We start from the raw sequence: 27,126 nt of genomic DNA on the forward strand, positions 1-27,126 counted from the left end.
CTCTTGCAGATTTATGGGAAGGTGGATACTGAAAATACACTCCAATGCTAAGAAATGGAATTTCTTTTGTTACTTCTAGTGGCTGGAAGCACCCACTCACAGATTCAGAGACTGTGTCTGAAAACAGTCAGAGATATCGATCACTGTGCTTCAAAAAAAATGTTGTTTTTTAAGCTGGTGGAGAAGGACATTCAGGAAACCTTGAAAAAATGGACAGAATCACCATGTCCCTGAATGGAATGACTTCACTCCATACTGTAGAGCTAATCAATTCTCCCCAAATCAATTTATAAATTGAATTCAACTTTTCAATCAAAGTTCTGAAAGCATTTATTTTGGTGCTGAGAGGAATTTAATAAAATGATTCTAGGTTTATCTTAGAGGGGGGGAAAGACAGGCAAAAAGAGCTAAAACATTTTTGGGAAAGAATAGTGAAGAACTACTTATACCTCCAAATATTAAAATGTATTATAAAGCAAATTAATAAAAACAAGATGGTAAAAGCCAAAAGATAGGTGGACAGAGTAGAAAATCTTGAAACAGATCCAATGATATGTAAGCATTTAGTGGAAGTTCAAATCAGTGGGGAATTAATTTGTTCTTTAAAAAAAAAAAAAGATTCTTGGACAAATGGTTGATAGCATGGGAAAAGAAAAGGTTATATTTATACTTTACACCACACACCAAAATGAATTCCAGGATTGAAAATTTTAATGTTTAAAAGGAAACTGTGAGAGCACTAGAAGAAATTTTAGATGACTATTACTATAATCTTAGTTTTAGAGCTTTTGAAACAAGGCAGAAACAATAGAAAAAACTATAAAAAGATGTAAATAGATTAGAAATTTAAATTTCTATAAGTGGAAAAAAATTCCATAAATAAAGGATAATAACAAGTTGCAGATACTGTTGCAATGGAAATTACTCTTTAAATATATATAAAAATCAGTTTTTAAAAGGTCATCCCAATAGAAAATAAGCTTACTATATAAACAATTTGCCAAAAAAAAAGTATCAAAGGCAATAAATAAATAAGTTCAACTTTACTATTAATCAAAGAAATGAAAAATCAAGATACAATTGGTATTAAGTTGGCAAATATTTCTAAAGAATAACTATTTAGTACTGGCCAACTTGTAAGAGGTGGGCACTGTCATATTTTATAAGGAAAATATAAATTTGTACAGTCTTTCTAGGCTTGTGCTGTGCAATAGAACTTTCTGTGCTGCTGGAAATTTTCTTTATCTGTGCTGCCCAATATGGTAGCTACCAACCATATGTGGCTGTTGAGCACTTGAAATGTGATTAGTGTGTTAGAGGAAGTGAACTTTTTGTTTTATTTAAGTTTAATTAATTTAAATTTAAATAACCACATGTGGTAATTGTATTGGATAACAAAGACAAGAAGGTACTTTAGCAACATGTATCAAATGCTTTTTAAAAATGGGTTTCTACTTTTCCATCTTGGAAGTCTATGTCCTAAAGAAAAAAATCCAAGAGCATCCCATAGAAGCGCTTATATGTATGTTCATGGCAGTGTTGTTTATGAATAAAGCTGAAAATTAACTAAATGTCCATCAATGGGGTTTATGAAGTAAGGCATGATAAATACTATGCACATTTGTGAGAGATTTTAGGAAAAACATTTAATGCTCATAATCTACTCTTAGGTGAAAATACAGTTACCAAACATTATATACTTTATGATTCTCCCTTTGAAAAACAAACAAACACATATGTATATAGGGTGTCCCTGAAAAATGAATACATACACTTTGAATAATTATAAAGGCAGTGTTCATTAAAATACATTTAATGTTCAAAATTGAGCTATCAGCCGTTAAAGTGTGTATACATTTTGGGGACACCCTGTATTTACCCAATATGTAATAGTATTTCTATCTGGAAGATTTTTGAATTCTGTTTTTATGCTTTTCTTGATTTTCAAAATTTCCTGCAATGAACATGTTACTTTTATATTCAACAAAAATATGTTACTTTGAGTTTTTGAAAATCATTTCAGCCCTAGCCAGTTTGCTCAGTGGTTAGAGCATCAGCCTGCGAGCAGAGGGGTTCGATTCTGGCCAAAGGCACGTAGCTCGGTTGCAAGCTCCATCCTGCCCTGGTTGGAGGAGATCACGTGCAGGAGGCAACCAGTCGATGTCTCACATCGATGTTTCTCTCTCTCTCTCTCTCCCCCTTCCACTCTCTCTGAAAAGCAATGGGAAAAATATCCTTAGCGAGGATTAAAAAACAAACAAACAAACAAGCATTTCAGGCCTGCTGACTAGCGTGCTGAGCTCTGAGCCTCTCGCCATCGTAGAGGATGCTGCTTCTTTCATATTTAATCCTAGAGTACATTTCTAAACGCATCATATCATTGTGGAGCCCAAAATGCTTCGGGAAACAAAGGGTGGGGAGACCTTTACAGGCACCTGCTTTACATTTACTGGGACTCCTCTGACTTCCTTCAGTTGCCCTATTGTCTGAAGAGAGGGATGCTTTTGTGCTGAACGAACACCATGCTAGAACTTGCTAGGGGCAGCATGCACAACTCAAGCTTGCCGTCTGGATCCAGGCTCATTTCTGTGACCGTGGAGCCCAGAGCTGGGAGATGGGCCAAAAGGTAGTGATAGCTAACAGGCCCCTGGGGGAGCCCTAAAGACATGATCTACTCTCGCAGATAAGAACATTTCCAGCCAGGGCTGTCCAGCACCCAACCACAGCAGAGTGGAAAGAGAAGGAATGCTGACTTGTTTTTCCCTTGGGCTTCTAAGATCCTTTGGCCAGTGGGTCACAGGGCACCGCACTCCCCATTCTTCTCCCCAGCCCTCAGCTCCCCTTTGCCCAGCAGATGCTTCTCCTCTTTTCCATGACATTGAATCTCAGCTCATTTCGGCTTTAAGCAGGATGCATCTCTGGCCTGGAGGGAACCCAGATTATACATTTAATGGAACGTCATGTTTTCTCAACCAGGAGCAGAAGACTTCATAATGACAACGTAGACTACCACAGAAACACAATAGGGCGTTATTAGCGGCTTCGGTGATGGGGCTGGTGGACTGAGCTTCACAAGGCTTTGTACCGATGGAATTTCATGTTCATTTAAACATACTTTTCTGGTTACAGTCGGGAAAAGTCGATTGCTGGAAATTCAATCAGGGATTTGAAAGGCCTCTATCCAGAGAAAAACAGTCGAGGAGCCTCCTTTTAGTCTTCCAGGGGGTCCTCCAAGATTAACGCACTCAGTTGACCAACCCACAGACATGACTGTACCTCCCCTCTATCTCACAGGACTCTTCTGCTACTGCACTGTGTATTTATGTATTATATTTTGGTCTATTTTGTAGAGAGCTATTAGGCATTTCAATGGAAAAGGAGGATTCTTTATTGTGAGTGTCAGGGAAGTGTTGGCTATATTCATGTTTACTTTCAAAAATAGAACGGTGACATAGAAAGAAGAGGGAATAGAGGAGACAGTGAGCTGGAGGGTGACAGTAAGCACTGAATAACTTTATTTATAGGACTTGCTAAAGCCACAACCTGTCGCCCAATAAATCCCTGCATTTGTAATGGCCCCCCACAGGCTTACCATATGCTCCTTCCCCATTAGAACCTCTGTACTCCTCCCTCTGCCACTTCCTTTTTGTCCAGTACCAATTTCATCTTTCTATTTACCCCATACAAGGAGACCTTGTCTTGCCACTCAGAGTTCCTACCCCAAGACCCACCATTGGATGATCCCATGGTGGTAATGATCTGTACGATCATTACTATGTCTTATACTTCAGGGACATGGTCATTAGACAGATTTTTATGGCATCAGGCTGGGAACCTCACTACCAGGTATAGTATTGTTTTCCTGGGAAAATACCTTCCGGATTCCCAACTAACTCACAAAGGAAATCTTTAGAGTCAGAACTAAAGTCTCCCAAAACTTATGCCATCTCACAGTTGTGCCAAAGACAGCCTTGCTTGGTAGCTAAGGTAAATACTGCTTACAGGTGAGAAATCTGTTCAACCTTTGTCAATCCAAGGACCTAAGATTACATGGTGACAGAGCAGGGATGATGTCTACTCCTGACTCCCAGCCCAGCACTTCTCACTCATCAATGCCCTGTGCAGTTGCATCAAAATGGGAAGCACATGTCAACACAACTAGAGGAACTGGGTGGATTCTAGGAATTTAAAATCCCTGTATCAGAGTTTCAGTAAATGTTGGTGTAAAAGGCAACTAATATACTTAATTGAAGAGCTACTGCTTAAGTCAGCTATCTTTGATTGAAAGTTTCAGGACTCTAACCCTCCCCCACAGCCCACAAAGATGCTTCTCAGATCTGAAGGGATGGAGAGGAAGGACTCTAAGGGGATCTGCTTATGATGAACTTAAAGGTCAAATAAATTAGTAATTTGTTCTGATTGAACCTGATCGAGAAGGGAAATTCAACTCTGTAGATGTGTTAAAACACACAGATGTAACTTGTTTTCAGATATGCTTTGGAAAAGAACTTTGAGTAGTGAAAATGTGATATTGGCTCTGAATAAGGGAAACAGAGTTCATTAGAAGATACCTTGAAAATGCTACAATAAAAATTCTAAGGCATCAGAAAAAGAAGTTTTCAGGGGCCTGGAATGTCTGTGTGTGCATGTATGTGGTATTGAGATGGATTCTATTGTTGGTTTTAAATGTTCCTTCAATTAGTTTCTAGGTTTGGAGAGAGCTTACCAGGCCAGGTAACAATTGTTAGAATTACCTACAAATTGGAAGGTTTGGCATATGGGTCAAAAATAAATAAGGCAGAAGTGTTTTTGTTTTGTTTCATGTTTCTGTCTGTGTCAGCCAAGTAATTACCTCCAGTTTCCTTAGCTGTGGAGACCTGGTAACACTCAGTGTCAAGCTGAGAATAGAATCCTAGAGTGTTGGAGGAAGGCACCCGTCCTAAGATAACCTGTAATTATCTCCAAATGCAAAAGGACTCCTAGTGGTCCAAGAACAAACTTTGGCATCCCTTAGTGGGACTTGGCTGTCACATAAATGCAAATGGGATTTGTTTTATGCTAATTTAGAATGTTTGTCTTTTTGATGTGTGACTAAGTGACTGGATTTCTCCTCTCCCAGCCATTACTCGGCAACAAAAGACCAAGTGGGTATTTGAAATTTTCTGACATGTTTCTCAGACATGCCAGGTTCGTAATGAAAAAAAGTAATTAGATTTCTTCAGTTTGGTTGAGCTGGTTCTTTCATTCATTTGGCATAAATATCTTGTCAATCCCAATAACAAATATGTAATCCATTAAAGGCATGGATAACAAAATCCCTACTGCAAGCAATGTCCTGTTCTGGGAGCTGCAAGGGATGTAAAAGAAGCAGGAAGCAGTCCCACACGTCTTGATTTTTAGGCATAAGGACATTGGAAGGACTCCAGGCAGCCAAAACTAAAGGCTACAATGAAGATTAGGGCAGAGGGCAAGCAGAGAAAATTTTAGATCAATTCCAAGAAGAAATAGTAAGTAACATTTACTGAGCTCTTGTTAGCTTCCAGGCACTGTGGTAAGTGCTTTGCCTGTAGGATCCCATTTAGTCTTTACAACCACATAAGGTCAGTACAGTCATGATCACCATTGGACACATGAAGACACTGAAGTTTAGAAAAGTTAGCCAAGGTCACTCTAAGTGACGAAATTCAACTTCAAACCCAAGCCTCTCTGACTCATGATCTACGCACAAAGATAAAAAGAACCTTAACATGCAAAAGACCATGGAATCAATCAATTAGATTAAATGAAAAGTAGAAATGGAGATCAGACATGAATTGGAAAGCTGAGAATCTCTTTGCCCATAGTTTGTGCAATATGAGGGAATTTGCAAGGCTGGAACATTGCAACAGCTGAGCCAAGAGGAGGCCCGAGTATTGCAGAGGCTGATTCAGAGTTTGAATTACGAGTATCTGGGCTTCAACTAAATGTGTTTCTCAATGGGGGTGCTTTTGGCATTTTCAGTCGGACACTTTTTCACTGAGAGGGACTGAGGATGCTTAGCCTTTCTGATTCGTACTTTGTAAATGTCTTTAGCCTTCTTGGTCACTGTGATAACCAATAAGTAATGCCTCTACATTTGTATCTAAATGCCATCCTGTGAGATGGTACCACCCGAATTGAGAATCCCTAACCGAAAGACCACAGAGTAGAACAAGGCAAGCCAATGATGCTGACTCCTAGCATCCCAGGACTACATCTGAGCAGAAGGAGCATTCATTCATCTAGACAGGAGGAAGGAGGAAGGTTTTAGTGGTAATTAGGCCACTAGAAATTGTAGACCTTGGAAAGAAATACACTAAACCAGTGAATGACATCACTATAAATTGAGCCACTTAAGCCCAAGATCTGGGAGCAATCCTCTTTCTCACAGGACTATCTGCTCCCACATTTCTCCTGTGTCTACCCCACTCTCTGCCTTAGTTCTGATCTCAGGCCATTTCTCACCCAGTTCACTGAAACATTCTCTAAATTAGTCTCTTTTATGTCTTTTCTTAGCCATTCCCCCCACCCTATAAACTGGTACCAAATTAACCTTTCTAGAATACAAATCTAATCTTGACATCATCTCCCCTAACCCTTTAATCTTTAAAGACCTCCAAAGCTCTTTTATTTTTGCTTATTTTTTTCAACTACAAGAGTTTATTACTATCAATTAGGAAAGCCTTACAAGTTTTTGGAAGAACCTTCACATCTTTAACATTGCGATATATTTAACAATCATTCTTCTGTTTCTTCTAAGGTTATTCCTTAGCAAGGTACTCAAGAGCCTTCTTGCACAAGCCACTGTATTTCCCTAGCTTTACCTCTTTCCACATTCTGACCTTTGTCATTTCCAACAGAACCACACTATGCAGTTGGTTAAACTACCCCGTGCCCTCTCTCGCCTTTAGCTGTAATGCCCTACATTACCAGGCCTGTCTTTACAGAGGTAATGCCCCTCTTACCCTTTGAGATGATTACTAGTACTTGGTACCCTCTCATCACTAGTTGACAAAAATTAAGAATAATCTCCTCTCTACGTCGCATCATTCAAAATCCTCTCTTTTTTTCAGAATGTCTCATCCCTACAACTCAGGGAATATGAGTTGTAAGGATGAGACATTCTGAAAAATGTGCCCATTATCAAGAGATGGGGAGGAATAAGCTTTAGGGTTTTTTTTCCTGGGGTTGTATTTAATGGCTTTAGCATCTTTTCCTTAAACTCTGATGCTCAGCCATATACAGTCTCAATTAATAGGTACCTGTAAGAAGCCCCTGGATCAGGGCTTTCCCAGTATCTTGGTGGCAGAAGGATTATGATCAGAATCATAGTCATCCCGCCATTATTCCCTACATAAAAGATAACATAGATATCAGGCTTACGGAAATTACATAGCAAATAGAAGTGACGGATTCTAGCTGTAACTGTATACCAGTCATAGTAATAAACAATGTGAGGTCAAGGGAGTACAAAAGACCATTGGACAGCCATAATCTAACCATAAATAAACAAATGTATGACCCAGGACATTCCTGGCCTATACTTTTTGTCCCAGTATAAATATTAATTGCTTCCTGTTTTATTCTTAAAAGGATCTCAGTTTAGATTTTAAATTATTTCTTGATTATTAACTGTCATAAAGGACACTATTAAATGAACAAAATGTGAGAGGATTGAAAGCCAAACAGGTGAAGCCCCTTGTAAACCTTAATTCCATTAAAATAAGCAACCAGTCCAGCATTCCTGATTCCATTTGAGTTCCCCAATTTTAAGCTTTTTCTGTACCCCCACTCCCAAGTTCCCATAATAATTTGTGGAAATTCTCAAGTACTTCTCCATATCTTAGCACCTAACCCTCTGAATTGTAACTGTACATTTCCTAGCCCCTCCATGGGGAGGCAGTGTTGCATAGGTGTTAAGAACACAGGTTTAGTGTTTGTACTAAGAACATGGACACTAGGGTCAGACCACCAGAGTTCAAGTCCCACCCCTACCACTTACTAGTTGTGTGTCCTTGAGCAAGTTACTTAATCTCTTGGTGAACTCAGTTTCCTCACTTGTCAAAAAGGAGTTAATAGTATTATCATATGGGGTTGTGCTCAGAAAAGAGTCCTATGTACACACAGGAAGTGGTCATCAAGTGCTAGCAATTATTATTAAATGGAAATGAATGTAAAATGCTCAGCACAATGCCTGATGCTTAGTAAGTACTCAATAAATGTCATGTTGTAATTTTAATCTTTATAGATTCTGAAGGACCTACCCAGCATTCAAAAATCAGTTTGTTGAATCATTAAATATTATCTGTTACATTTGCGCATACTATAAATACATCCAGCAGGAAAGAACGGAGAGAGGCCATATGCATCATAAATGCAGAAACTGAAATCTAATGATTTGAGGGCCTTTCTGGGAGATGAGAAAGAAATTTTTTTTCTGACTTCTGAAAAAGAAGCAGAACATAGATAGCTTCTCCTTTACTGACTCCCTTACTGTCATATAAAACTGCTCCCCCCACCCCCAGAAAAAAAAGAAAGTCTGAAGTAGGCATCTGGGGTAGCTTGCATCCCATATGAAGACAAAAGACAGGGACACCTGACATGCAACACACTTGTGAGAAATTCCACTAGAAACAAAGCAGATGGGTTGAATGTGAAGGAGGTCAGCCAGGGCCTACTTTCAACTCTGCTGCCAAGTTGTAAAAAAATGTAGAGGAAGATTCTAGAGGAGCCCCAAGAATAATTCCAAATCTAGAAGTGAGTTTGAAGTTCCGAGTGGGACATAAGAGGGATGAAAAGCAGTCCCCTCGCACCCTGCGGCCATGTGTGTCAGCATCACTCAGAGGCAGCTGCACTGGAGAGTTGAAGGGACACCAGGCGTCTTCGTGACAGTCGTCCTGTCCAGCGTTGCTGAGTTCTCCCTATGGATCCTCGGCCTCCTGTCTTTGATTATGTGGATATAGTAGAGATCAGGAATGAGGTCTGTGAACCTGGAGTAGATTCCAGGCCAAAAACCCCTACATATGGCAAGTTGGTATTAACGCAACTGTGTCCAAAACAAACACAAACCTTGCAAGGATGAAGTTTCTTTGTGAGAAATGATGAGGAACAATTCCATTCCCTACTCTCCCCCAACTGGTGGAACAATAAAAAGCTTGCTTTAGCCATTCCTTTCCTCAAGATTAAGTTCTTAGAGAAACTTACAAGTATAAAACAATGTCATATATATGTTTATATGTTATATATTATATATAATTTGAATATATATATAATATTTGAGAAGCAAATACCAGATCCAGTTACACCTTCCCATTTTTAAAGATGAAAATAGGGCCTACAAAGTTTTAGCAACTTAAAATAAGTAAGTAAACAAAAATTCCTGAGGTAGAAGAACATATTTATTGAAAGAATTTTCAACAGCAAAAGAGGTCAGTTTTAGCATCATATGCTTTATGACTTCAATGAAATAAAATAAAATAAGAAGTATGTGAAACAGGGGATAAAATATAAAATGAGAAGAAAAGGGACCCAGAACAGTTAAGGAAATATAAACCTATGGAAAAATGTAAAGTAATAAGTAAAAATGTAAAATGTAATAAGCAGTAAAGAGCAGAACTTACAATGCAGAAAACGAAATAAATGTAAAAGGATGTTTGAGAAAGTCTCATAATTTGAATAGGAATTGACTTAGTTGGAAGAGAATTTGATACATAATGAATGACAGAAATAGATATCCAATATAAGAGATCATTTGGGTTGCTAAAGAATAGTCTAAAAGAAACATTTAAAGATTTAATAGAAGAGAACTTTTCTGATTTAAAAAACCCCAGAAAATGCAGATTGAATAAGCTCATCAAATAACCATCACAATTAATTAATTAATTAATTAATTAAAAGATACTAATACTTAGACACTTCCTGATGAAAATTTTTAACTTCAAAGACAAAAGAAGAATTTCATGAGTAGGAAAGGACACAGTTTACCTACAAAAGCTCTGCAGCATTAAGTGGTAGAGTACTTTGATGGATAAATGTATGACCTAAAATGTTGTATCTAGCCAAGATGTCACTTACATGTGAAAAAAACAGAAAGCCATTTTCTTTTTCTTTTTTTTAAATTTTATTTATTGATTTTGGTGGGGGGAGACAATGAGGACAATTTGTTGTTCCACTTATTTATGCATCCATTGGTTGCTGCTTGTATGTGCCCTGACCGGGGATCTAATCCACAACCTTGGCATATCAGGACAATGCTCTAACCAAACTGAGCTACCGAGCCAGGGCAAAAGCTATTTTCAAATAGATATGGATTCTTATAAAAAGCAATAATTTTGTTCAAGAAATTACCCAAGAGGTTTGTCAAGTTTTAAAAACTTTAAAATATACTGACTGGTTTTTATATCAAAGAAGTAGCAATGACCATTGAAGCCATTTAAGCAAATATATGTCTAATTAGTATTTTTAATAAATTTTGAGATAATATTGCATCAACAAACAACAGCACTCTGTCATAAGAAAAGAACAAGCTGAAAATAAGTTTTGCAGAGAAAATCCGCTTTCCGAATATCCGTTGGAAGCAATGACCAGCACTTTGAACACCACAGAAAGTAAATTCAGTTCATCAGAAGACAGTTTAAGAAACTTTTCTCAGAACTGCAAGAGGAAGAATACAGGATATATATATATATAAGATATAAATTCTAGGAAGGTAGAAGAGGACATTTACAAGAGATGCAACAATAAAAAACAATAATAAAAGATCATTTCCAGAGCTGAAGAAAAATTAAAGTCTTCAGTTCTAGAGGACTAATCAAATATTCAGCCTAATTAATTTTTAAAAGGATCCACAACTTATACAATCTTAGATAAATTATTAAAATAGAAGATTAGAAATGTGTACATACTTCCAAAAGGCAAAAAAAAAATGGGCATCCCCTTTCCCATAACAAAAGCAAAACTCAGATTGGCATTAGGCTTTTACTTTTTAGTCTACAACATTAAGTGTTTGAGTGAAATGTGATAATAAATTCCCTAACTAGGCTTCCTCAGACATACAAAAATTTAAAATGTGTGTCATCCATATTTCCTTATGGAATAAAAGTCACTTGAAAATATTGACCTAAAAAAATGAAAGATGTATTGGAAATAAAGTATAAGAAAAAGACATGTTGTAAAAGAAACAGAAGTAATGGCCCCAGAAAAGTTAATAAGTCACAGTGATGTTATCAGTGAGTTTATACCGCAAAATAGAAAACTTTAAAAAATGGATTCCTAAAAGAGAAAGTGAAAAATTTAAGTTTTAATACACGATAGAAAAGAAATTTTCATACTATATTCTCATATACAAAAAAAACTCCAACTAGTTGACTTTTAGTTCCCAAACGCCTCTTCTTCTTCCCAAGTCCACCTACTAGTGAATGGAAAGCCATAAATTTGAACCCAGATAGTAACAGTCTGATGTGATTTTTAATCTCTTTAGGGGAAATGCTCAGTCTTTCTGATTTTTCCCTCCCCCAATAAAATCTGGACGTATGAGAAGGACTAATTTGCCCTGTGAATATGTCTTTTAGGTTTAGACCAGTTAGTTTCCAGGAAATTTGTATCACATCTTCAAGGAACAGAAAATTTCAGTATTAGTTATACTCTTCCAGAAAATAAAGAACTATGCAGTTTCCCAATTTATTTTAGGAAGCTAGCATATATCTGATATCAATATGTGCATTCACATGCAAAACTCCTGACCAAACTTGAATAAAAACTTCAAACCTGAAATATAATTAAAACAAAACTAACAGTACAGAAACGGAATAATACACCAAGACATCCTAGGAATCCAGGTCTTTAGGAAATGTGTTACGGCAACGCGCATTTATTTTGAACGTCGAAGATGAAAACCAAATTGTTTCCTCAGCAGAATCTGAAAAGACATCTCTCTGAATACTTACGCGTTCAAAGGACACCGAGGATGCGAATAATAATTAATGAGGTTGAGCTAATAAATATATTTTGAACCCAATACCCCTCAGAGAATAAACTTTCCTTTCAAATGCCCATGAAATATTTATTAGGTCACAAAGAATGCCTCCATATATATCCCACGGCACGATTTTCCCAGTCCACATTCGAAACAATAAATAGCAGGAAATGAGTATTGAAAGTACATTGAACCCCCAGCTACCAAGGGAAAAAGTGATAGATTATATTATCTTGTCGTGAGGAGGACCGAAAGAAAGTGACTCCCTGAGACAGAGGGTGGCCCGCTCTGGCCTGCTGACTGCTTTTGCAAATAACATTTCACTGTGACACCGCCACACCCCTTTTGTCTCATTACTATCAATGGCTACTTTTGTGCTTCGACGGCGGAGCTGAGAGTTGCCCCAGCAACCATCCAGCTCTCAGGGCCTAAACTATTTACTGCCCGGCCCTCTGCAGAAAAAGTGTGCTGCCTCCTGGGCTGAGCAAGCATTCGCACCCCCTAGAAAATGGACCGAGAATATTGAGACCAAGGCCAGCCGCTGCCCAGGGGCCTGCACTTAGTTAATGCTCCGCTGTTGCCATTTTGAAATTCTTAATAATCTTTGTACAGGACGCCCTGCGTTTTGCACTGGGGTCTACTAACCATGTAGCTGGTCCTAATTGGTACTCAATGTAAAAAAGAAAAACAACGAAGAAAATCAAGTGAACAATAAATATGAAAAAAAAAAGGTTTATAATAAAATAAAATGCATCCACATAAAAACTAATGAAAATCTATATTCAATTATAAAACTTACAGATATTTCAGAGAGAGCTAATCCTGAGTGTGGGTGAAGGGTAAGAAAATGAGCCTTTCTCACCTTACTCCTGAGGGTTTCATAGCCGGGAGGGTGGGAATGAGTTCCAGCAGCCACCGTGTCCTGCATGGAGGTCGCTGTGTTCCAACAAGATGCTTCACACTTTACAAACATTAGATTTAATCCTCAACACAATCTTTAGGAGGTAGGTACTGTTGTCTCCATTGCGTAATGGAGGAGCTGAAGTTTAGAAAGGGAAACATCTTGTTTGGATGTCACACTAGTAGTGGAAGGATAGAAGTGGGAGCTCACATGAGCAAGTGAGTTGGTGCTCATCACCGCTGGTCTGGACAGCCTTGAGTAAGTAAATTGTCCCACATTTCTGGGGGAGTTTGGTCATAGCTATCAAGAGTCTTAGAATTTTGTATAAACTTTAACAAAGAAAGTCTACTCTTAGGAATTTTTAAAAATCCAGTATAAAAAAATACAGTAATCACAAATATTACTTAGGGTAAAAAAACTCAGTCTCACTATACTCAAATACATAGAAAATAATTTAAAGCTGTTTTGCTTATCCTTGAAAGACTCTTGCTGGGTGCAAGTGTGGTGAGAAGGGGAGGCAACTTTCTTCCAAACTGGAAATCTTTGTAAAAATTTAAACTCAATAAATTTGTACTTTTAAGTTTTGCTCCCACCTCCTTCTGTCGCTCTTACGACTGTGTGTTTCAGGGGAGGCGTATTGTGTCCTTGTGGCATGCATGTGAAGGGGACCTCTGACTTTCCCTGTCTGGTCGTGGTTGCCTGGTCATCTACAGATCATATTGGTGGCTTTGACTGGTGACCCATGAGTCTCATTTATCATATCTTGGTGTACATTGCAATTATAGGAAATACCTTTGGGCAGCTAACCAATTTTCTGTTATTTTTTTAGCAACAACAATAACAATTTTGCATTGAACTTGCACCAGGATACCAAGAGTTGATATCAGAAAATATTTTTAACTTTCCTGATATGTATATATATGCTCGCAACCTGTATGTGTGTGTGTGTGGGAAAAAGGGAATTAGTGGAAGTGAAAGGAGAATATATTTTGCTATAATATCCTTTGATCTTGACCCACAAGAAAAAATACAGTTTACATCTTAACACAGTATGTATACATTACTTACATATAATTGGCCAAAAGTTTCATATAGCGTTGCTTTCTGGATGCAATATATCCTGATATTTCTAGTCTATTTTTTATTTTTTCAAAATGTTGGCAACATCCCACCAAACTGATTTCCCAAATCACTAACAGTTTGCGTTCTATAGCTTACAAGTCATTGTTTTCATAGCCATGTGTTGGATTGACTAAAAGGGAAATTCCTCCCGAGTCAGTAGGGTGGGGCTGGGCATCCTGGGCTGGGGTCTCCATGGCACAGACAGGAGCAGGGTGAGTAGCCTCAAACTCAAAGAGCAGTGCTTAGTGCCTTGGTTTGGGTCTGGACTGGTATCTGAAGAAGTTGGAGTGGAAGCAAGAGTTGAGGTCAAGCTTTTTGAGCAGGAAGGAGGCTTGGCCGTGACCCCAGACAGTAATAGGAGGGTAAGGGCTGAAGGCCTGGGCTGGGTTTAGGGTTCCAGCCAGTTAGGCTGCAGTGTGAGGTTAGGAGGGAGGAAGGAAGGCCAAGAAAGAAGCTGGGGAATGGGGGGAGGGGGCAAATGAACTCGGGGCCTTTCATGGCAGAAGTAATTGCTGGTCCCCCTTAATGGTTCCCGAGGCTGCCATACCCTTCAGGATTCGCTGGGGACCTGGGTAGGTCACTGAGGACATCAGTGACTTCAACTGGGTGGGGCTAAGGAAAAGCAGAAACTGACAGTTTTATAATTTCCATCCTTAAAGCAACTCTGCTCTTCCAGATTTAAAAAACTCCTGAGTGATGGTTCCAACTATGAGCTCTCTTTTTTCCCTTTCGTTTTATTCTAACCCATGTGCAAAAGAAGGGGAAACAATTTAAACTCAATTTGGCCCACTTGGTTCTGACTCTGGTTGTATGTGTGGCTAATGGAAAGAGCCTGCGTTTCTAAGGAGCTTAACCACAAGGAGGTTTGGAAACTCACATAAACACAAAAGAATGTATTTCTGAAAACAAATCAGAATAAGACTCAGAGTTCTTATTTTTCTCCTACTCTTTGCATATTAGACCCTTGGAAGTAATTGAACGTAATCTGAACGCAATGCAAAATCCCTCGCTGGGAACACACAATGAATGCAATGTCACAAAAATTTGTCGATTTCTTCTTTTTTTTATTTATTGATTTCAGAGAGAGAGAGAAAAGGGAGGGTAAAGAAGGGGAAGAGAGAGACACACATACACATTGATTTGTTGTTGCCCTTATTTATACATTCACTGACTGCTTCTGGTATGTGCCCTGACCGGGGATCCAACCCACAAACTTGGCGTATGGGGACTACGCTCTAACCAACTGAGCTACCCAGCCAGGGCTGTTGAATTCTTGCCATGTTCCAAACACTGGAGAGGGCATAGGAAAACAAAAGGAAGAAACAGTGGAGCTTCCCCCAGCAGTGACCTTGTTGTGGGACTAGTAGTGAGGACTGGTGGCTTTGCCTCCCTATGATCTGGGGAGCCCTTGTCAACGCCAAGTCAGAAGGTGGTGTGGGAAGGTGTTGACTCAGATTTTGAGTGGACCCAGGTATACTGAAAGACTCTTCGAGCACAGAACTCTGTACACTGTGTTCAAGCAGAATTCCTGGGAGGAACCAAAGCACAAAATGCCAAGAAGGGGCCTGAGTCCTCCACACCATCCTGATACCTAGCCCATGGATGTCTTCAGGGGGATAGAGTTGTATTTGAGTTAGGATTTAATTGAATCAAATATCAGGGACCTTTCACATCCACTGATTTCTAAACCAAGCATTTCAACTCTCTGTGACTATAGTTAGTTTGCCCAGCAATTGTGTGTTAAATCCAATTAAAAAAAAAAAATCCACAACAGAGTCCAATGGAAAATTTCCCAGTACTACTTATATTGGTGCTATGAAAGAGTTTTTATTTTTACCTTGGTGCTTTGGTCATAATGGCTGGGAGAGCCATTACTGCCTGAAGAGAACATTAGGATTCCATAACTAGGATTGGAAGATCATTAACTCTTAAACTGGTTGGTATGATAAATGAGATAGTTTACACGTTGTAGGGTAGAGAGATGCTGGAACTGGATCCACTCTCTGCCACTTCCCCAAACAACACCCTACTTCTGGCTGTGACCAGGAGTCCAACTAGGTCCTCGGGGTTGAGAGGAAGCCAAGGGTCTGAACATGGACACACTACCCTGGGTCGATTATTCTGGGCGTAGCTACTAGGGCAAATTTCAAACCAGAAAATCTGTTTACAAGGCAGACTGCAGGTGACGCATGCGTGTTTTAACAGGAAGTCCAAACTCAATCAAAGACTTGGCACGTATATCCCTATGAAAGAAGGGGAGGAGTCTGATTAAGGTATTTAGAGTTTAGGGTTAGAAAGTCTAACTCTGGCCATTGGGTGGTGGTGAGGCAGAGGTGAGGACTGTGACACCAGGCAGGCAGGCCTCTTGCTCCTGGGGTTTTGGGTTAAAGATATATAAGTAGCACCCCCACCGGGGCTCTTTCCCTTTCCATGGGGTGCCTTGATCTTGGGGTAGGACAGAGCATGCGTGTGTGGGTAAGGAGGCTCAGTAATAAGGATTCCAAGATGCAGATATAGATAACCTATATTCTGCCCCTTTAGTAGCTGAGGCCCCTTGGGATTTCATGGTAACCCAGAGAAGACAAAGTCAATTTGTTCCCAGAATCTTAGAAGATTGTTTACTCTCGATGCTTGAGGGAACAGGCTATGTACATCTCAAGTGTGTCCCAAAGGGGGTATATTTTGATCGAGGCTTACATAATCGTATAAAGAGTGATCATGTATAAATATGAAACAAACCTCAACAGTAACAGGGCAGTTATGACCAGAGTTAGAATGGAAGAAACAAGCCAGTCAATGCCTCCTCACCTCCAGTTTTATCTTGGAGGCCTCACTTTATTTTCTCCTTAAGAAGCAGCAGCACCTGCCCATTAACAAGAAAGTTTTCTGGATAAATCTAAACTTTTCTTAAAACCCCAGGATATTTCTTGAATCTTTCCCTATATTTAGCAGCAGCAAATCAGATGAATACCAAAATTGTATAAATTTTACATGTTATTCAGAAGAACAGTGAAAATGAAATGTTTTAAGACCAAAGAAAGTGAATTATTATTGGATGATCCTGTTTGATAAACAAAAGAATGCAGATTGATTTGTGGCTGTGAAATAGAGCTAGTCCTTAAGAACAAAGAAGTAGTAAACCAAGAAGAGATTTACTCCAAACCCCAACTCCTTAAGCAGAGAGCCAAGAATAGTCCCTCAATTCTAGTCCAAGTTCCTCTTTCACCAACATTTTGCCTTCCCTCCCAGTGTAATCCCCTCACTGCATAACTTCTCTACTGATGAAGAAAACAAACTCAGGATGGAGGAGGTGTGGGGGTTCTTCTCAAATCCTTAGGCATCTTACAGTACCCCTCAGTTACCAAACCTTCACATAGTACTTGTCCTGCTTATATGCACCAGAGCACAACATTGCATTTCTGAAGTGGGCACAGATGACCAGTGTCCAAGGATCTCTCCTGATTCCTGGAAAGGAGTTACAGAATTCTGGATTGGACCATGGCTTATAGTCAGTCAGTCATGTGGTGCCTATCCTGAGGCACTTACACAACATAGGGCCATGTCCCCCAGGCCCTCACCAAGACCCCCAGGACCAGAGCATCTACCCCACTGCTAAGGAGAGCAGCCAGGACCAGTCTTGAAGATTTAAAGTACACAACTGAATCCTGTCCCGGATGATATCTGGGATTCTAATGAATGAGGATTTCTAAAGCATTAAAAGTCTAGGAGTAGGATATGCAGTTCTGGTAAACTCTTGGGAGAACTCCAGCTGCCAGTATAAGCTCCAAGATCTATCGTTGATGATGATAGATCATCATTCACCACGGAGCTGTGCTCTAGAATGATTGACCCAGCTGGGAAGGCTCCTCGGGTTCACATAGGGTCACAGGATTTGGCTGGAGCCATCCAAGCCCAAACCCAGAGTATTTAGCCAAACAAAAGAGGAAGAGGTGATATCCAGCTGGCAAAAGATCAGGAGCTTCCATGAGCAATAGAGGCTTCTCCTCTCCATGCTCTCCTTTCCTCCATTCAGCAAACAGGTAGATGCCGGAGAGGAAAATATCCTTAAGGCCCTCACAAGAAGAGCTCAGAAAAAAGTGGTTCCAACCTAAAATCTGAGTATGATGACTGAGAACCACACAAGGTACCCTGAGAGCAAGGTGCAGGGACAAGGAGCCCCATCTCTGTTGTCAAAGGCAGAGACTGAGTTGCATCTTGGAGAGTGAGTAGGAGTTTGCTAGCATGGACGTCTAGTGTCACAAGTAGATGATAGGTGTGTATAAAAAAGGAGAGCCTGGAATGGAAAAGGGTTATTGGAAAGGTTTCTTTTTGACAGGAAGCGGCCCCATCACCCTCCTCACCCTGACCCCTTTCCCCATCTCCCAATTCCTTGCCCCCTAATCTGTGGGCTCTACGCTGCTGCCACATGAAACTGCTTGCTCGTCCCCAAACAAGTATTTAAATACAGGAGTGGGCAAAAGTAAGCTTACAGTTGTACTACAGATAAATAATACAATAATTAATAAATAATAGTGCAAGAATAAGCTCTGTGTTTTGCATTCTCACAGCTATAAACCTTCTTTTGCCCATCCCGTATGCATTCTATATTTGCTAGAGAAGTTGAATGATTTTTCAAATACCGATTTACCATCCTTCAGGGGATTGCCGGATCTGTCTATTTTTCTGTTGTTTGCTTTTTTAATGTTTACTTGTACTGGTTATTTACATATCCTGGACACTAATCTTTTGCCTTTTATATTTGTTGCAGATAAATTTTCCCTCACTCTCTTCTTGTCTTTGAACTTGTTTATGGTATATTTTGTAATTCAGAATTTTAGGTACTTCAGGTAGTCAAAATTATCCTTTTCTTTAAAAAAAAAAATCCCTACTTTGTGTGTCGGGTTGAATAACCCCTTCACTAACCTGACGACATAATAATCTTCTGTAGCTCGCCCAGTGAATTTGAAGTTTTGTCATCCCATCGGGCTTTAATACACCTGGGGTTACATTTGGCATGAGACCGTGATCTAACTGGCTTTTCCCAGTAAGAAACCCATTATCACAGCATCAGAAATTGAAGGGTTTATTCTTCCTCCTCAATTTGAATCACTTCTTTCACTCTACAGCAAGACCTCACGTGGGCTGAGGTCTAGGCCCTCAGCTCTACCCTGTTGACTCTGCTATTGTGTCATGTCTCATGCATACGGGGTTGTTATGTCTGATAGGGCAAGCTTAGCTCTTCTTTTTCATAATTGCCCTGATGACTCTTAAACCTTTCATCTTCATTTCATTTTTAAAGTCAGTTTTGGAGTTTTATAAAACATTCTATCAGAATTCTTCCTAGAATTGAAGTTATAGATTAACTTGGGTAAAGTGAGATGATATCCTTATGATACGGAGTCTTCCACTGTAGGACCATAACATTCTGTCTGACAGACATATCTGTCTAGATATGGGGCAGAGAAAAATAAATTCTCCTTGTAGAGCTGGAATACATTCAATGAGAATTCTTAAGGATATTGTACCATGAAGAGGAAGGCATAAAATCTACTTTGCACAGATTTGTCTTAAGTATCTATAAAATAGTCTGAAACAAAGAAAAATAGCCACAAATAACTCTCGAGAAGCTAAAATTAAGGCAAATGAGTGCATAAAAAACAAAATTAATCTGAAACCAGTGGGAAATGTTTGCAGTAGAAAAATGTCAGACTAAAAGGAACAAACTCTAACCTCAACAATTATTAGAATGACAGGCAGAAATGCAGAGCTCAGCTGAAACAGATCCTTAAGTGAAAGCAAAGAGACATCATAGCTACAGAAAAGAGTGGGTTACAAGTGATATGTTCTCTTCAGGTATACTTTCTTACTTCTGTTTTTTGTTTTCCTTCTTTTCCCCAAGCTAAAAAAAAAAAAATTCTTGAATTTCCATGATTTGTTATTCATTACTTGCCTAATTTTTTAATTAAAAAAAAAATGGGTTAGAATAGAGAAACCTACTAAGAAGTCACTGCAACAGATTGAGTACGAGCACTATGAAAATACTTATAAGCTAAACTGAAGCCATAATAAATAGTATCGGTAAAACAGAAGTCAACCTTGGGAAATAAAGAAGCCCCTTCCAGACCTAAAATTCTATAATTTCATGTGCCCTAGAGAATATTTCTCTCTTTTTCCGGTAAGGGCTTCCTTTTCAATAAATAAAAGTCTGTGTGGTTTTAATTTATTTATTAGAATGACTAGTTACATTAGATTTCCTTACATGTTGAACTATCGATACATCCTGAAATAACCTTTGCCAATTAATTAATTATTATTCTTTTGGATTCTTGTTGGATTTATTTTTCTAATATTTTCTTTAGAAATTTTGCCTCTATACTTATAAATGAAATTGGGCTGTTTTTTTGAGGAGGGGGTTTGTTTATCTGTGTTTGTTTGGGCATCTAGTTTAAGCTAATTTCATTTAAATGAATTGGAGTTGCTGTTTTTCCCGTATCAAAGGGATAATTTAAATAGCACACAAAAAATAGTTTCTTAAAGATTTGAAACTAACCTGTAAGTCTGGTTGAGCCCAGGGTTGGTTGGTTGGTTTGTTCATTTTTTAGTGTATGAGTGTGTGGCATGGGAGTGGGAAGAGGTGGGAAGTGTGGTAAAGGGAGTTCTTTAACAAAAAATTTAAGAACTCTAACATTTCAAATAATTTCCAAATTTATAGAAGTTTCAGATAATGAGCCTAATTAATGGATAGATCGAATATCAATTAATAGAATATGAAGAGAAATGATAAGAGGTAAAGACAAATGAACACCTGATTAAGTAATGTCTGCTTTCATTTTCCTAGATCAGGAAGTGTGCTGCACCACTGGAATGAGATCTATTACTTTGTGGAACAGTTGGCTCATAAGTTCATCAGGTGAGAAACACATGTGTAGTTCGCCATGAGCAACACCAGCCAGTATTTGCTATTCTACAGATTACTAACTGCTTCGGGAGTGCTTTTGGACAAAGATAGACTCTCAGATCTTGGACGAGACTTTGTTTTAATATTTGCCACATATTAGAATGACTATTGGCTTTGTGTTTTCAAGAGGACCCCAATTTGATTTAAGACCAAAATTTTCACTTTGTCCCTCCTTTGTTGAATAATATATTCTTCTAGAAGGATAATTAACATGCTCTTGCACAGTGTATCAAGCTGAAGCAATTGGCTCATTCTAAGAGGGAGTGCAAGGTGTGCGTAAAATGACCAATCCATCCCAGTTTTCCCAGAACTTTTCCAGTTTTAGCACTGAAAGTCTCACATTCTGGGAACTCCCTCATTTCTGGCTAACTAGCTGTGTGCCCTATCAGGCAGAATTCTTAACATCACTCTCCAAGAGGGCAATGCAGTTTTAAACATCGTCACTATAAACATTGCAGGGACCTTAGAGGTCCCACTTTGTAATAAGTATAGACACCAACTAGTAAAGGAAAGGAGGTCATTTCACCCCTTAGGTGCAGCCTCCAAGGGATAAACAAGTGTGATAGCTTTCATGGAGGTGCTTGATGTCAGCTGTCAAGGTCTTTGGTACAATTGTTTCCAATTGTAAATTCTAAGGCAGCTCTTTTCTTGCTGATGGCCTCTGTAGAGTCTTCCAGCCAATATGAGTACCCATATACTTTTTTGAATAAAGTCCTTTTGTCTCAGAAGACAAGTTCTCCTCTGAGACCAGGATAATGGCAAATGTATGCCCTGCAAAGCTGGTTGCTGATCTCAACATGTACCTGCCTGCCTGATTGGAGGGAGGTGCCCTCTCCGTGATACCAAAAATTGGAAGCTACAGCAGGAAGAGGCATCTAAACCCAGATGAATGAGAAAAACTGATGCTGAGAGGAGAGAAGGTGGGGGAAAGCAGAGAGAAAGGAGAGAAGCAGATACATTGGTGGTATTAAATGCAAAAGAGTTAAGAGAATCATAGAAACTTAGAATCGAAAAGAACAACCTACCAACTTCTGTACCCTAAGAGGCATTCATTCCCAACTTGAATAGCTCTGGTGAGAAACTGCTGCATTTTGAGGCAAACAGTCCAACAGTTGAACAATTCCAGTTTCCAGAAAAGTGTTGTTGTTTTTTGGTCATTGAGCCAAAATATCGTTTCCTGCGCTTTTATCCATTGATCCTTTGGAGTGATAGAAAATAAATCTGCCTCCAGACACTCAACAGTATCTCCTGTGTCTCTGCCCTTCTAGCCTTCTGTTCTGCCGCAGCAGAGGAGTCTACTGGGAAAAGCTTTGAAGTAGGGCAGATGTGGATTTGAATCTAATCTCCATTGTGCAACCACAGTAATTAACTCACCTCAGCTGAACCCTAGTTTACATGTAAAAATTACCGGAGAAAACATGTGCAAACCAGCTAGCCCATTACCGGATTTAGAGTGGGTACTCGACACCTCTCTTCGCCAGTTCCTTCAGCAATTCCAGACACTTAAGTATCTTAGAATCAAAGAAAGTTAGAGGTAGGGGTTCAGAGAGCTATGCGACCACTTAATCCAAATCCTCTCATTTTATAGATAAGGAAACTGAGGACCACTGTGGTTGGCATGGCTTAACCCAGACCACGAGGCACTTTCTTCTGGTCGTCTCCTCTGGTCCTCCCGGCATGTGGAACTCCTCAAAGTGTGGCAGTCTTTGAGATTCAAGTATCCCCCTTGTTTCAGGTCAATCTCTGAATCTTAGTCCGTTTTATCCCATTGTTTCCAATCTCCTCCATGTCTTTATTTCTTTTTTGTGTTTTCTCTATCTTCCCCTGGCTCCATTTCCACTATTGATAGACATAAACTAATCTCTCCCGCCCCTCGTCTAAAAAAGAGAAACACCAGATCTCTTGATCATGTCTTCCTGTAGATACTAACCTATTTCTTTACCAGTTTCTCACTGAGCTACACTTAAAGACTCGCTGTCTCTCTGTCCTTAACTTCCTATCCATCCCTTAACCCACTGCCATCTGCCTGTTATCCCCACCCGCCAGCTGCTTGCTCTCGCCCACGGCACCAAGTGGCGCCCTGGGGGACAGGGCCAGTGAGCACCCTGCAGGGCTGCTTCTGCTGGGTAGAGGAGCCTCCTTTGAATCAGATTTCTCTTTCCTTGAAATTCTCTCCTCTGGCTTCTAGTTCTCCTTTCGTCTCACTGACCAGAGCCAAGCCCGTAAATGCTGATGTTGGTTTTAAATTTGGCTCGCATCCCTTCTCACTGATGACACTTTCTTTGAACAGTTTTATTCACATCAGTATGCTGAGAACTCCCAAATTATGTCTCTAGCCCAGACTAATATTCCAACGGCCCCTTGGAGACCTACATTTCCCACATTTAAAATTTATTCTGCCCGGCCGGGCGTGGCTCAGCGGTTGAGCATCGACCTAGTATCCAGGCGATCGGGGTTTGATTCCCTGTCAGGGCACATGCCCGGGTTGTGGGCTCGATCAATGACTCTCTCATCATTGATGTTTCTATCTCTCTCTCTCCCTCTCCTTTCCTCTCTCTAAAATCAATAAAGATATATTAAAAATAAAATAAAATAAAATTTATTCTTTCCAAAAGCCGAACTCTATATCAGGGAGACAGAATATTATAGTGGTTAAGAGCCCAAGTTCTAGAATCAGAATGTGTGGTTTTAAGCTCCAGATCCACCACTCTCCCAATGGGTCTCAATATTCTTTTGTGTAAAAATAGGAATAATAATAGCACTGACTTCATAAAGTTGTTCTAAGTTTAATGAGATAATACAAGCAAATCACTTACAGCAGTGCCTGGCACATAGTAAGCACTTGATAAGTTTGGCCACAATTAATATGATCATTATTATTGTTATTCAGGACATGGTATCTTGCTGGGCTAGCACTGGTGAGGTAGTAACAGGCAGCCTCTGTTATGCACAGAGAAACCAAGTCTGTTTCAAGAAACCAATATTCAATACACTAGGTATTGCTTGGGCTCCTACCAAGCATTAAATACCATGTTAAAGGTTTCCAGGAATGCTTCAAACATATAGTAGGTAATGAGTGTAGACTTTATCCTGGAGGCAGTAGGAGCCATTAGAGGTTTGATTGCTAATGATTGACAAAATCTGATTTCTATTTTAGGAAGATAATTCTGGAAACAGTGGAACAAGGAATGATGACACGCAAGTCAGCCCTTGGCAATAACTGCAGTGGTCAAATAATTGAGGGCAAGTTCCTAAGCTAAGAGATGAAAAAAAGAGAGACAGATTTGAGAAATATTTAGGAAGTGAGAACTATAAGAATTGGAGCCAGATCAGGTCTGGGAGGTTATTGCATTGTGAAGAAATAGGCTGGTGCTGTGATGCGTGAACCAGCTGGCCGCCCAGAGAGAGCCCCCCAGGATGGCATTCTATTGGTGAATCTACGGCAGTCCGACAGTCCATCCCGCAGACAGAGAAGCATGTTTGGTCCTTAGCTGAGAGTTGTTCTGACTCCCAGAACATGTAAAATTTGTCAGTTTTACATTGACAAAGCTCCTAAGTACAGCCGTATTAAAATCATGCCAGTGTAGTCATTAATAATGAGAGGTATAACTACCAAGTGGATTAGATATTCTTGTGGCCCATCAGACATTCTCTACTTATAGGATAATGTCCTTGGGAAGCCAAGTAGAAATTAAAAGCTGATCGTGATCCTGCTTTCAGAGCAAAAGGAGTTCATGTGTGATCTTAATGGCTGATGGGATCAAGCTACAACACTCAGACACTCTCTTCCTTTATAGGACATACCAGACGACTGCAGAGACACTATCAAATTTTATCTATCGGGATCCCCTTTTTATAGACACCATGCAGGCCAGTCCTCTTCTAGGGACACATTTCTTCAGACAGAGAACAGGCAGTGATGAATTTTAGCTTCCTTCCTTATAATCCGCACTCACTGAGTGGTGGTGTCAAATCAGAACCAGCCTCCAGGCAGACAACGTGGGTCTTCTCTTTGGTCCATAGCTTCAGTTCTGCTGCTGGCTAAATACTTACACCAACTGTGGAAGTCCCTTGGGTTGTAGGTCCTCAGTTTTGGCTGCTGTGATATAAAGGGAAGGGCAAGGAGGAAGCCTGGAAGAAAATAGCATTCCAGTCTTTTTATCTGCCCTAATAGAATTTCTTTTCCTTTCCAGCCCACAGCTAAGAATGTCCTTTATTGTCTTCTCTACTCAAGGAACAACCCTAATGAAGCTAACAGAAGACAGGTAAGGATGCCCATCCCTGTCATAAAAATGCTCATCTTTTCTTGAGTAGTTCTCCTATTTCTGCCCTACTGCCAACCTTGACCTATCGGTCATTTTAATCTAATAGTTCTCTATTTTCACTTAAGCCTTGAACTTTGCACATTGACCCATCTGCTAGTTTACTCTGCGATGATTTTGATAGAATTTCCTGATGTTGGTGAAATTTTATAAATGACTAAATTACATTAAGGTAAATCTTGCATTTGATTGGTGACTTGGCCTGCTAACTTGGAGCAAAATATTAGCAAACCCAATTCTTGGGGGACATTTATTTAAATTAGATTTATTCTGTGGGTTAAGGTTTCAGGCGTATAACAAGCACACTGAGAGAAGTAAGAACTTGAACTATTGTAATACATAATTACTAAGGCAGGGAATAGAAAGGGAGGGTTTACGATACCACAAAACAAAAGGAAATTTGAATCAGATGTGGAAAAATGTTGTTGACATAAAAGGATTAGTTAAACATAGCTTAACAAAAATATTATTTGGGGTTTTACCACCTGCAGATGAAAACTATCGATAATAGAGATGTCATTTATTCAGTTGGGATGGCATATTGAGAGTGGAGATGACAGTTTTGAGTTAATGATACTTTGTCTACTCTTTAAAAAGTAAAATGGTCCCCATGAGAGAAGCACCATGGGGGGAACACATGTGGGACTTATATATGGACATGTTGGAAAAAGGGAAGGCGGTTAAGTCTAAGGAGGGCAGGAAGACTTTATTCCATAATATTTTTCCTCTAAAACTAACTAACAGGATGGAGTAAGGTGTCTGGATTTTGCGCCAACACAGCAAATCAGGGCTAGTCCTCATTTTTCTCTATGTCTTTGTTTCCCATTTGTAACAAAAAGAATACTCCGTGCCATCTAGATGCTTTCAAATCCTGTTTTTCTTTCAGCAGTATCTTTTATATGCATGCATGCCATTTGAGATGCACAGAAACCCCATTTTAAAATCAGGAGTTTCTGCCCTGGCTAGGTGGCTTAGTTGATAGGAGCATCAACTCATGCAGCAAAAGGTTGCAGGTTCAATTCCCAATCAGGGCACACACTTAGGTTGCAGGTTCAATCCCCGGTTGAGGCGCTTATGGGAGGCAACCGATTGATGTTTCTCTCTCACACTGATGTTTCCCTCTCTCTCTCTTCCCCTTCCTCTCTCTCTTCCCCTTCCTCTCTCTCTCTGAAGTCAATTAAAACATATTCTCCAGTGAGGATTTAAAAAACAAACAAAAAGATAGGAATTTATTCCTTATTAACAGAAGGAGAAGCTGAAGCCACATCTAGTCCTAAGGATACCAAGCAGAACCCACACTGGTCGCAGGCCCCACATTTTCCCACTCTGTTTTGCTGCCTTATGTTAATAAACAGAGAATCACAAAGCCCAATAAACCTGTGTGACATTTTTTAAACATTGGCCAAAGATTTTAAGAAGCTCTGAGAAAGTGTCTCTAGTCCTTGGGTTACATTCAAGACTCCTAATCTTTCTCAGGCTTTGAATGGTGGCGTCCGTTATGCGGAGATGTGTTTTATTCAGAGAAAACTTCCCTCTCACCCATTCCTCACATTTCCTACAACCCGAGGCTGCCTAGCACTACTTCATGGTGACTCCACTTACTCCATGCCTAAGAGTTCGGCCAAGAGACCAAGTTCACACATCACATCCCTTGTGGATATTTTTTGTGCTATTTTCACAGCCTCTGGGAAGTTGGGGAGGGCAAAGGGAGGGTCACAGATTTATAAACACTAATGGGGTACCTAGGTTTTCAGACCCATTTTGGTTATGCTAGTTCAAATTACCCATCTGAATCCTACTTTCAATCTAATTGTTTGTGCCTTAACTTCAC

The 27,126-nt window shown here is 39.6% G+C and overlaps 1 protein-coding gene across 1 annotated transcript in view; it reads left to right on the forward strand.

Annotated features, from left to right (window-relative positions):
* ANTXR1 (ANTXR cell adhesion molecule 1) overlaps positions 1 to 27,126 on the forward strand; it is a 197,599-nt gene that overhangs the window by 1,530 nt on the left and 168,943 nt on the right. Inside the window, exons 2-3 of the mRNA XM_081157157.1 lie at positions 20,854 to 20,925; positions 25,167 to 25,238. Of these exons, the coding sequence (XP_081013283.1) occupies positions 20,854 to 20,925; positions 25,167 to 25,238 (144 nt within the window). The remainder of the gene's footprint in view (positions 1 to 20,853; positions 20,926 to 25,166; positions 25,239 to 27,126) is intronic.

Source organism: Miniopterus schreibersii, assembly GCF_964146895.1.
Source record: "Miniopterus schreibersii genome assembly, chromosome: 13".
In the NCBI taxonomy this organism is placed as follows: domain Eukaryota; kingdom Metazoa; phylum Chordata; class Mammalia; order Chiroptera; family Miniopteridae; genus Miniopterus; species Miniopterus schreibersii.